Raw genomic sequence first — 13,384 nt, 5'->3', positions numbered from 1 at the left:
ACATGAACAGACACTTCTCCAATGAAGACATACAAATGGCTAACAGACACATGGAAAAATGTTCATCATCACTAGCCATCAGGGAGATTGAAATCAAAACCACATTGAGATACCACCTTACACCAGTTAGAATGGAGAAAATTAACAAGACAGTAAACAACATATATTGGAGAGGATGTGGAGAAAGGGGATCCTTCTTATGCTGTTGGTGGGAATGCAAGTTGGTGCCGCCACGTTAGAAGACACAGTGGAGATTCCTTAAGAAATTAAAAATAGAGTTTCCCCATGACCCTGCAATTGCACTACTGGGTATTTACCCCAAAAAAACAGATGTAGTGAAGAGAAGGGTCATATGAACTTCAATATTCATAGCAGCAATGGCCACAGACGCCAAACTGTGGAATCCACCCATTCATTTTGGTGGTTTTTTGAGGGAAGAGTACTTTGTAACCAACATTGATAGAAAGAGAGAGCCCTAACATCCAAACCATGAACTACATACTTATCTTAATCATTTTTCTTTAACTTAAAATCTTCCAGTGGGTGTTTATTCATCAACCTTTTGATATAAAGCCAAGGGATTTGAGTGTATATCACCTGAAATCAAAGCCTTTCTTCTCAAATATCACATATTAATGCCAGCTTTAGCTTTTGTAATGACAGAGTGAACAGTTAGACCCATGTCAAATGCAAATATTAAATTATTCCAAATTTCTCTCCCCGTCTTCCTTTGTGGTCCCACTCACACATTATTCCACAAAAATGTTTAGCAACTTGCAATTATCAAGCATTCACTTGTTAATTTTCATCATTTATATTTCTATAACAACTTATTAGATTTTTTAAATACTTAACAGAATTACATAATCACAACATGAATACAAATAATAAAAGTTCAATTGGAAGTGGAGGTGAACCATGAGAGACTATGGACTCTGAAAAACAATCTGAGGGGTTTGAAGTGGCGGGGGGGTGGGAGGTTGGGGTACCAGGTGGTGGGTATTATAGAGGGCATGGCTTGCATGGAGCACTGGGTGTGGTGAAAAAATAATGAATACTGTTTTTCTGAAAAAAAAAAAGTTCATTTGAGAGAAACCACACCAATATGTAGACATACAACTCAGTACGTAGGTGTAGGAATGCTCAGACATGGTAGAAGAGCTACAGGTCCCTTACATTCCCTTTCCTGTTTCTCTGTGTCTCCGACGTGTTCATCGCCTCAGCCATCCTGCCCATCTGCTCTGCCATTGGCCACCACCGGGCCTTCTCTACCTGCTCCTCGCACCTCACTGTGGTCCTGCTGCAGTACAGCTGTTGCCCCCTTGTCTACCTATGTCCTGGCTGCAGCACCTCCTAGGACAAGGACCGCAAGTTTGCCCTGGTCTACACCTTCATCACCCCACTACTCAACCCACTAATTTACACCCTTAGGAACAAGGATGTCAAAGGTGCCCTGAAAAAGGCCATCAGTACCAAAGGGACAGCTGAAGCTCTTTAAAGTTTTAGGAGGACTGAAAGAGGTCCCTGAGAATGTGACAACAGTGAAACTCTTATCTACAAATGCCAGATTTCATTGATTTCTCCAAAGTTTGGAGTTTCATGAATTCTGTTCATAACACATCATTTTTGCTACAGTTCATTTTCATTTTTTTAAAGTTCTTTGAACTGAAAACTGGACAGGGATAACATAGGCTAGTGCTCACTTAGCCACAGATTAAAAGTCAACATATCCTCTGAAGCAACGTCATTATCCTTGAAGCCTCCTCTTGAGAATCAATGGTGTTAACTGTGTCCTCGAAGAATGTTCATAAGGACTTTTCACCTCATAGGCCTTATTCTTATGTTTCTCTTAAAGTGTGAACAAGTAACTGCCTGGTCAATGTGCCTGTTTCCTTCATTAAGCCTCTTTCACATGTTCCAAGGCCCCAGGGGGTGGGTCTAGTCTATGTTCCCACATTTCAATCCAGGAATGTAGGAGTAGATCAGGAAAGGTGGAGCAGAATCAATTTGTTCTGATAATTAACATATGTTGAGAGTAAACTGCCTGATTTCCAACCTAAGACCCGTAGGTTTGGGAAAACAAGAGTGGGGCATCAAGTGTCATGGAAAAAACTGGGTGCCTGGATGGCTCAGTCAGTAAAGCGTATGCCTTCAGCTCAGATCATTGTCCCAGAGTCCTGGGATTGAGCCCTGCATGGGACCTCCTGCTCAGCATGGAGCCTGCTTCTCCCTCTCCCTCTACCTGCCACTCCTGCTGCTTGCACTGTCTCTCTTTCTGTGACAAATAAATAAATATAATCTTAAAAAAAAAAGAAACAACCAGCCAGTCTTACTATATTTATCACTTTGACAAAAATATTTGAAGTTATATGCATGGTCACCCAAAACCTGGCCACTATAAATACTGATTTAAATGTATCCCATGGTGATATTTTGCATATCTCTATTGCTGCATCACACCACAGATTCTCAGTGTTCTCTTTACAATAGAAGTGGAGTCATTAGTACCTTTATATAGGCAGTAACCTTTTCAACATTGGCCACAGCAACTTCTTTCAAAATACATCTGCAAAAGCAAGGGAAACAAAGGCGAAAATGAACTTTTAGGACTTCATCAGGATCAAAAACATCTGCACAACAAAGGAAACAGTCAATAAAACAAAGAGACAACCCATGGAATGGGAGAAGATATTTGCAAATGACACTACAGATAAAGGGCTGATATCCAAGATCTATAAGGATCTTCTCAAACACAAAACCCAAAAAAACCAGGTAATCAAGTTAAAAAAATGGGCAAAAAGCATGAACAGACACTCCTCTAAAAAAGACTTATAAATGGCTAACAGACACATGAAGAAATGTTCAACATCATTAGCCATTAGGAAGATACATTTCAAAACCACATTGAGATAACACCTTTAGAATGACAAAAATTGACAAGGCAAGAAACAACAAACATTGGAGAGGCTGTGGAGAAAGGAGAACCTTCTTATACTCTTGGTGGGAATTCAAGTCGGTACATCCACTTTGGAAAACAGTGTGGAGATTCCTCAAAAATTTAAAATTAGAGATACCCTATGACCCAGAAGGTTCACTACAGGCTATTTACCCCCAACGATACAGATGTAGTGAAAGAAGGGCCATAGGTACCCTAATGTTCATAGCAGCAATGTCCACAACAGCCAAATGGTGGAAGGATCAGAGATGCCCTTCACAGATGAATGGATAAAGAATGTGTGGTCCATATATACAATAGAATGCTACAGAGCCATCAGAAAGGATGAATACCCAACATGAATATAACTAGAAGGGATTGTGCTGATGAAATAAGTCAAGCACAGAAAGACAATTATCATATGGTTTCACTTATTTGTGGAACAGAAGGAATAGCATGGAGGACATTCAGAGAAAGAAGAGAAAAATGAAGCGGGGGGTTGGAATCAGAGAGGGAGATGAACCATGAGAGACTATGGACTCCAGGAAACAAATTGAGAGTTTTAGAGGTGAGAGGGGTGAGTAGATGGGATAGGTAGATGACAGGTATTAAGGAGGGTACATATTACATGGAATACTGGGTATTACATAGAAACAATAAATCATGGAACACTATATTAAAAGAAAAACCTTTATTACAGTAAAATAAATTAACAAATAAATCAAATGAAAAAAAAATAAATCTAATCAGATTGGAGAAACAATTCCACAAATCCCAGAACCAATTCAGAAAACTCATCCTTAATATTCTGTTCCTCTTGGTATGAAAAACTGTATTATCAATGTTCTCCAAGAAGCAGAACCAATAGGTTGCATGGAGAGAGAGATACACACACACACACACAGAGACAAAAAGAAAAATTTGTTTTATGGAATTGGCTCACTCAATTTAGGTCTGGTAAGTCCAAAATCTGCACATAGGCCAGGAGGCTGAAGACCCAGGGAAGAATTGATACTGTAGTTTGAATGGGAAGTCAGTCTAGAGGCAGAATTCTCTCTTCCTCTGAGAACCTCAGTCATTTTTCTCCTAAGGCTTTCAACTAATTAAATGAGACCCACCCACATAATGGTTGGTAGACTGCTTTACTCAAACCTTCCTGATTTAATTGTTAATCTCAACTAAAAAAAAAAACCTTCCCAAGTAACATCCAGAAGTGGTGTTTGCCCAAATACTTAGGTACTGTGGCCTAGCCAAGTTAAGACATAAAATTGACTACTAAGGCCCAGGAAATGACCAAAAAAAGGGTTGAATATAACTTCAAATATCACCGGTATTATTTATGTTTCAGTATTAGACAACTGTGAGGAAATCCTTTTAACAGCATTTCATTCACAAGAAACTCATAAAATATTACTTCAAAATAATACAGTTATCTAGGTCTTAGAAATATACTGAGTTTCAAAAAATTCTCAGTCTGATTAGTTTTAATCTTTAGAAAAAATTAAATCCTTGGCCTAAGGAGTCATTGAAAGCAGTGGGATCTTCTCTTAAAAAATAATGATACTGTTATGCTGAAAATAAATAAATGAAAAAAAAATAGATCCTTATTCTGTACTCAGTTCCCTTGGGATCCTGAAGAGCCACTGGGTTTTCAAGCTCAATAGTCAGTGGACATTAATAGAGGAAATCCAAAGAACCAACTTAGTCCTATTTTTGCCACTGACTTGTTGGACGCTATGCAAATCTGGTCACTTCTCTCATCTCATATTCTTAATGAAGGCCTCTGGATCATAAGATTTCCAATATCCTCATGCTTGGATATGCCTAAATTTCACCATTTTTTATTTTAGTCATGCTCAATTGTTCTTTTTCCCCCCCAGCTTGGGGTTCATTACCTCCATTGCATTTCCCTCTGTTGGAATTGCTTTTCTCCCAAATTTCATGGCTAACTTATTCTCCTCATTTACGTTTCAGGTCAAGTGTCACCTCCTCAAAGAAGAGGCTTTTGATGACCTTCCTCCTCTAATCACTAACTATCCCTTTAACTTGTTCCATTTTCTTCATAGGACTCATCACTCTCTCATAATATCCAACTGACTTATTTACTGTGTTTATTGTCTGTTTCACCGGCAACAATGGAAACTCCATGAATGCAGGAATCTTGTTTGTCTTATCCTTCTTTGTGCCAGACTTAGACACGATGAGCACATCCTGTTCAATAAATACTAGTTTAATCAATCAATCAGTGATGAACCAAACTCTAAATGGGTGAACCCTAGGTCTGTAATTGTCAGCTACCAAAAAGAATATATCCAGTGTATGTTCTATTGTGAAATTTCTAACAGACTAATGGAGACAAGGGAAAGAGAAGTGCAACAAGGGTAAAGATATTAAAATTTTGCAAATTTAAGATGGCAAAGTATATCCAAGCAGGGATATAATCAAACCTATGAAGTCTGTATAGTACATTGAGTGAAAACATATGGTTTCTTCAAATCCTGGACGATCACCCTAAGGGAATTATTTAAAAAGTAACCAGAAAGTTAAATGTCTCCCCAGTGTCCCCCTCAATTCATCCTTTTATGTAGAACCAAGGTTACCAAGGCCCCCTTTTTTATATGAAATATAAAATACAGTCTTGGTTCCCCAGGACAATAATAATTTGGGACTTGGGCTGGCCCAGCTATGACAGTCTGGTGAGACTCAAATCCTTGAAGCAGGAGGGATAAATGACCTTCATTAGTGAGCCTGCTATTTCCTAGGAAATCACACTGGATGCTGAGAATGTTGATTAAGGGTTTAATACTGATCTTCACTTTGGCAGCAATACCTCAGATCTCCCATTGACAAGAGATCCCAAGTGCAAGGACAGGTTTAGTTTGGACTCATTACCTGGTAACAAGGGAGATCCAACAACTATCCAACTACCCTCCTGGGAAATGGAACTTATGGGTAAGACCCTAGATAGCAGAGCAATTTACGCTTGCCTTGGCCTTTGTGGGGAAGGTTACTAAAGCCTCTATCCCAGGAGGCATCCTCTCCAAGCTCATGGTCCTTCTCTCCCTCTCCAGCAGAGCAGTCAGACCTCATCTGCTGGTTTCTATCCCTAATGAACATAGCAGAGGAGACCGGCTCCATACACCCCTTTCCCTTCTCATGGTAAAGGTAAGAGGAAGGCTTTTGCTCCCTTCTTCTAGAATCACAACATACCAGGCACTCACTGACACCAGGCTAGAAAAGCAAGTAATGGCTTTACAAGTAGAGACTCTAGGATTTTAGAGCTCATTCAACCCACAGCATTCAGTGTCTCTCTGAATTCCCTTGGAGGGCTTGTTCTTCTGATTGAAACAATAATAACTAATCTTAGCCTAAATAATATTGAAAGGATTGGTAATGTAAATTTGGATAAGGTTTAAGGATTAATGAAATCCCTTTTCTTATAAGGTGCTTCATTTAATCCTCTACTACGAAGGAGGTATTATTAATATCAACCCTTTAATAGATTCAAAGATAGGAGAGAAGAATTAAGACTTATTATGCAACCTAGTCGGTTTCACACATCAAACCAAGTGTTCTAAATACTCTATGCCAGTTAATTTCATCACAGCTCCACTAGGTGAATATTATTATTTACATCTTCTAAATATGTGGAAAGAGATATTAATGTGAGTTAATCTGCCCCAGTGACATTGCTATTAATAATAGATTGATATTCTACCTCAGTCTGGTATTGCCAAATCTGCTAACCTCCTTATTTTATACAATCCTCTAACTCAACAATTTGAGAGCCACTCTGGTATAGACTCCTTGTACTTCCAGAATGCACACGGACATGGTTTCCCATGACTCTTTGGCCACGTGGGGCTGGCCCGGCTGGAGAGATAGGAAGGAAGATGCAGACATGATGTGAGATGTGACTTGGAGACACTGAGGCAGGTGTGGATTCATGAACAGATGCCAGCCTGGGCAGATTTCTGGGGATGACACTGAAGTCCTCTTACCTTGCCTCTGTTCTATGCCCATGTTTAGTAATAACTTGGAATAATAAGGTGATAATATGTGGATATAATAAGTTTCACTCGTTCCAATCATAAAATCCACTATTTCATCTCTCCAGAATGTGGACCTCATTACTCCGCCTACCTCTCTTCCCCTAGCTAATGCCTGTGTTTCAGATCTAAGCTTAAAGGCGACTTCCTCTAGGAAGCCATTTCAGAATCCCTAATTACCAACTATGCCAGAGCCACATGTTGTACAATCTTAGAACACATTTCTCCTTTCACACTTAACCACAGTTTATTCACATAAATATAATGGGATATAAAGTATATATAGTATATTACAAATCATATATACAAATATACAACACATTCTTTATCTGTCTCTCTTTAGGATATACAACTGCTTGGTACAACTCTGCCATTTTGATCACCATTGTATGTGGGGCTTAACCCATACAATATAAAGGGAGGTATTTCAGAAAGGATAGTTAAAATGTAAAGTCACAAATTGAAGATTTTTTAAAAATGGCAACCTTAACAGACTAGAGCAAGGAACCAATGTTAAAGGAATGATGATGCATACACGACTGATAAATTATTGAACACTGCATCTGCAACTAATGATCTACTATATGTTGGCTAATTGAATCTAAATTTTAAAAAAACAATGCTGATCATGTTCTTCTCTAAAAATTAAAAAATAGTTAGAGTTTTCACATTCAAGCTAAGGAGACTATCAAAACAAACAAACACAACAAGTACATTAATCTAATTTTGGTTAGACTGAAGAATTAGACAGCCAATGGACATATAGGTGATATCCAGATCTTTTTAAACTCAGACATCCTTGTGATCTATCGCATGCAGTATTACATTTCTAATTAAATTATTTAAAATGAGAGAATTTCCAGGGTTAAAATTGTGAGACATATCAAAAACATGTCATTCTAGGAATACCAAAAGGAAACTGAGTACATAGTTTAGGGCTACATGATCAGAGCTCTTACTTCCTGAAGTGTTTCATGGAGAAATGGCCCACTGGGATAGAACAGAATGAAATGTAGAAGTTACAGAGGCAGGTTTCAGTCACCATCAGAAAAATCTTTTAGGGAACGAGACCATCCAACAATGAAGCAAGCAATTCAGGAAAATAGCATTCTCTAGGCTTTGAAGGTGACCTGATGTTCAGATATTGTATGGAAGATTCGAGTATCTGACAGAAGACTGAACTAGGCAATTTCTGAGGTCCTCTCCAGCACTAAGAATTCATGACCTATGGATACCTCTATTATAAATTTATTATATCTATTAATAGAAATATAAAATTAGTCTAATATTAGATATTAGTATTATAACTATTATATTAATAAATAATAATATATCTATTATTATAGAGCCTGGAGAGCACCATTAAAATGACGGAAGTACAGCTATCATAAAATTCTCCAAAGTTGTCATTTGCACGCAGATTCCAAAACCCTCTATCAGATAGAAGTAGAAAACTAGTTCTAAATGTGTTTGTTGTGGCCTTCTACGTGTTATGTTCCTGAGTGGCAGGATGTTTTCCTCAATGCAGCTCTAATGTTGGTTACCAAGTTTTCCATGAGGGTTCTTAAATAGGTGATTGGATCATGAAATCATCTTAAAAGTGAAAGAGAAAATGACAAAAGTGTAATGACGTGCTTTTCATAGTATATTTATCCACGCAGCATATATTTAATGAAAGTCTACAATGCATACATTAGGCTTGGTGATATGGGGGATGAAAATGGAATTAAGGGAAGATGGCTTTCCATGAACTTGTGAAAAATAACGACCATAGGGGAAGAGAGGGAAAAATGAACAGAAGGAAATCAGAGAGAGAGACAAAACATGAGATACTCGTGACTCTGGGAAACAAACTGAGGGTTGTAGAAGGGAAGGTGGGTGGGAGGATGGGGTAACTGGGTGATGGGCATTAAAGAGGGAGTGTGATGTAATGAGCACTGGTGTTATACATAAGTGGTGAATCACTGAACACTACATCAGAAACCAATGATGTACTATATGTTGGCTAATTGAATTTAAATTTTGAAAAAATAATGATGATCTGTTACTAAGCTGCTCTTGCTATGGCCTATGCATTGCAGTAGACACTTTACATAATGGTCTCTTTTAAACCAAACAACAACCCTCAGAACCAAGTATAATTATTATCCCCATTTCTCAAATAAAGAACCCAAGACTCTGGGAAATTATATCTTGCCTAGCATCACAGAGCCAGGATTTGGGATTATGCAAACCCTATCATTTAATTTCAAAACTGATCTCACACACTGATGCACTTCCCCTGCTCCTCATGTTTTAATAAAATGTTAAATATGACATATGATATTAGAAATCATTTGAGGCATGACTGAAGTTCAGATGAGGAAAAGAGAATGAAGAGGCATTCATGCCCTGGGTCCTCTGAAGGTTTGTGATAGTCTAAATATATTTCTTCCTATGTTTGTGACACAGAGTTGGGTCTACGTGGGTGATTTGTCCTGGAGTGGTGCTTCTGGATTAAGATTTTTCTTTATAATCTTAATAAATCATAAACACCATAAATAATGTTGAAATTGGGAAAACTGAAACAAGATCACATAGCCCCTCTTTTTTTTCTTGAATATGAGTTGAGCTTGGGAAACAGTGGAATGGATGCCCTTTGAGAGTTATGTCTGCTCATCCCAAGGTTTTCAAGGAAGCAAGAAATCCAGGAAGATGGATTTCCTTTTAGTTCCTTAGAAGAGAAGAAATACAGATGTAGACTGGCTATCTCCTATTCATCCCCAATGGAGATCCATTCTTAGATCTCCAACAGCTTATGATCACATATTTCCCCATACCACCACAAGCCAGGGGGAGACCTATGATAAAACCCTTTGTTTCCTTCAAGTCCTGCCCTTCTCCTGAATGGATATGGATAGAGGAACCAGGAGAGAGAGGGCTTTGTTTTCTGAGGCTCATCCCTGATACTATTGATCAAAGACCTCTGTGAGCTCATTGTCCATGAGCATTGTTTTCTTTCTTCGTTTTCCCTCATATGACTAACTTTTCAGTGTTACATCCATATATATGTGAGTCAATACCTCAGGAATGTGAATAAATGTATGAATAAATGAGTGACTGAAAGAATAGCTTTCTGCTCTCACGTTAATGAGCCCTACTTTCAAGAATTCTTTGACACTTCTTTATCCATTCATCCTTTGAAGGGCATCTTGGTTCTTTACACAGTTTGGTGACTGTGGCCATTGCTGCTATGAACATTGAGGTACAGATGGCCCTTCTTTTCACTATGTCTGTATCTTTGGGGTAAATACCCAGTAGTGCAATTGCAGAGTCATAGGGAAGCTCCATTTTTAATTTCTTAATTTTTATTTTTATTTTAATTTCTTCATTTTTCCAAAGTGGCTGTACCAACTTGCATTCCCACCAACAGTGTAAGAGGGATCCCCTTTCTCCACATCCTCTCCAATATATATTGTTTACTATCTTGTTAATTTGGGGCATTCTACTGGTGTAAGGTGGTATCTCAATGTGGTTTTGATTTCAATCTCCTTGATGGCTAGTGATGATGAACATTTTTTTCTGTGTCTGTTAGCCATTTGTATGTCTTCATTAGAGAGAAGTGTCTGTTCATGTCTCCCGCCCATTTTTTGACATGATTATCTATATTGTGTGTGTTGAATTTGAGAAGTTCTTTATAGATCTTAGAGATCACCCCTTTGTCTGTAGTGTCATTTGTGAATATCTTCCCTCATTCTATGGGTTGCCTCTTTGTTTTGTTGACTGTTTCCTTTGTTGTGTAGAAGCTTTTGATCTTCATGTGGTCCATATGAACTATGGAGTATTATGTCTCCATCAGAAAGAATGAATACCCAACTATTGTTATCAACATGGATGGGACTGGAAGAGATTGTGCTGAGTGAACTAAGTCAAGCAGAGAGAGTCAGTTATCATATGGTTTCGCTTATTTGTGGAGCATAAGGATTAACATGGAGGACACAGGGAGATGGAGAGAAGAAAGTAGGGTAAATTGTATGAGGACACAAAGCATGAGAGACTGTGGACTCTGAGAGACAAACTGAGGGTTTTGAAGGATAGTGGGGTGGGAAGTTGGATGGGTATAATTGAGGCCACATATTGCATGGATCACTGGGTGTGGTGCATAAATAATGAATTCTGGAACACTGAAAAGAAATTTAGAAAAATAAAAAATTTTAAAAACAGAATCCTCTGACACTTTCTTATGAAAGAATTAATTTTCATTCAACTTTCCCTAAAAATTATTCTGAAAGCTATACTCTGCCTCGTTTTCTCAAAAAAAATTTACACAATTTAGACCAACTCTTGGCACTTAGAAATTACCTTGTAAATACTTATGTGAAGAGACTTGATTAAAGAGGAGGAAAAGAGAGACTTGGGTCTAATAATTCTAAGTTTCTAACTCCAGAACTAATTAGATTACATCATGGCTCAGAGTGTTAACTAACAATATGCTGTTGGTCCAATTTTCCTTCTGTCTTTGTATTTCTCGGCAGAGACTCTCTGTTAGCTCAATGATCTGGGGAAATCGTTCACTTTTGATGGAATTTGTGTTCCTGGCCTATCCCTCCCAACCAGAGTTCTGTGTCTTGTCCTTCCTTGGAGTCAGCCTCATTTATACCTTGATCATCACTGGGAATGTCCTAATTATAGTGGCCATCCAGACAGAAGCTCGCCTACATACACCCATGTACTATTTTTTGGGCAGCCTCTCAGGAGTAGAATTATGTTACACTGCGGTGGTGGTGCCCCACATCCTGGCCAACATCCTACAGTCAGAGAAGACCATCACCCTCCTGGGCTGTGCCACTCAGATGATCTTCTTCATTGGGCTTGGCAGTGCTGATTGCTTCCTCTTGGCCACCATGGCCTATGACAGGTATGTTGCCATCTGCCACCCCTTGCAGTACCCTCTCACCATGACTTTAACTCTCTGTGTCCGCTTGGTTGTGTCCTCTGTGGGTATCGGCTTGTTCCTGTCTGCACAACTGGTGGCCTTCATCTTCTCTCTGCCATTCTGCCGGGCTCGAAGTATCCAACATTTCTTTTGTGATATTCCACCAGTGATGCTTCTTGTTTGTGCCAACAGCCACATCCATGAGCAGTCAGTGCTGGTGGCAGCCACACTGGCCATTGCCGTGCCTTTCTTCTTCATTGCTACCTCCTATGTCTTCATTGTGGCTGCCGTGCTCAAGATCCACTCAGCAGCTGGACGTCACCGGGCCTTCTCCACCTGCTCCTCCCACCTCTCTGTGGTCCTGCTGCAGTATGGCTGTTGTGCCTTTGTGTACATGCGCCCCAGCTCCAGCTACTACCCCAAGCAAGATCAGTTCATCTCACTGGTGTACACATTGGGAACCCCACTGCTCAACCCACTTATTTACACCCTGAGGAACAGTGAAATGAAGGGGACCCTGGGGAAAATTCTTACCAGGAATTGCCTCTCCCATAACAACCAGGGGAGTCTACAACCTTCAGGCAAGAGTTTGATTCCAGCTCATGCAAATCTCCATGCAACTGCGATTTCTCCCAGACAATGTTAAAAATAAGCTTTTTAAACTGGTATAAATTATCTGGATACCATTTAGCTATGTGTGCCTGAGACCTTTAAAAGGCTTCTACTATTTCACTCAGTAATTCTCTTCTAGAAAGGAATGAACAAATGGGCATAACAATAGAAAGTAACAAGTATAACACTGCATCTCAGATTACCAGCTGGAAAGAGATGGCTCATTCAATACATTTTGACTGAAAAAAAAAATACAAAGATTGTATATAGAAGTACGAGTAAAGAAACCAGTATGTGCAGAAACATACTTTCTTTTTTTTTTTTCACTTTTCATCTGTATTTTAATTTTTTTTGGTCTACTTTCATTTTTTCTTTCTTTTTTTTTTTTTTTTTTACTTTCATTCGAGCTGCAGCCGAAAGCCATGATGATCCCTAGACCTCACAGACATAAGGGTAGAGTATGAGCAGAAACCTGCAAGAACCAAATTTATTGAAAGAAGACACTTGGTAGGAACTGTGGCTTTAGGGAGAAAAAGCAACAGTTGACAGAAATATGGCCATGCAAGGAGAGACCAGGGAGATAAATAACCCAAACGCTCTCTGCTTGACCCCCCAAACCTTTGCCCATCTCCCATGGGCCAAACCCAACTGAAAGCAAGAGTGAAGAGTAGACTGAATGTTTCAGTTCCCAGAAATTAACCTTTTGGAGAAGATAGGCAAGAAAAGGATCTTGAGAGTTAGGGGCTACAAAGCATAAGCAGAAAAAGATTTTTTCTTTCTTTCATTTCTTTAAAGATTTTATTTTTTTATTTGACACAGAGAGAGAGAGAGCACAAGCAGGAGGAAAAGCAGACAGAGGGAGAGGGAGAAGCA

The 13,384-nt window shown here is 39.0% G+C and overlaps 1 protein-coding gene across 1 annotated transcript; it reads left to right on the top strand.

Moving 5' to 3' along the window:
* The first annotated feature begins 11,516 nt into the window (after nucleotides 1-11,516).
* On the top strand, nucleotides 11,517-12,545 carry LOC122913672 (olfactory receptor 10W1-like). The gene has a single exon (XM_044260321.1). The coding sequence runs from the start codon at nucleotides 11,517-11,519 to the stop codon at nucleotides 12,543-12,545; it is 1,029 nt and encodes a 342-aa protein (XP_044116256.1).
* The last annotated feature ends 839 nt before the right edge of the window (nucleotides 12,546-13,384 follow it).

This window comes from Neovison vison, chromosome 7 (assembly GCF_020171115.1).
Source record: "Neovison vison isolate M4711 chromosome 7, ASM_NN_V1, whole genome shotgun sequence".
Taxonomy (NCBI): domain Eukaryota; kingdom Metazoa; phylum Chordata; class Mammalia; order Carnivora; family Mustelidae; genus Neogale; species Neogale vison.
This window is presented reverse-complemented; position numbering and strand designations above follow the sequence as displayed.

Excerpts from the sequence above, each read along its gene's own strand:
- LOC122913672 (XM_044260321.1), top strand. The coding sequence starts at position 11,517 with ATGATCTGGGGAAATCGTTCACTTTTGATGGAATTTGTGTTCCTGGCC.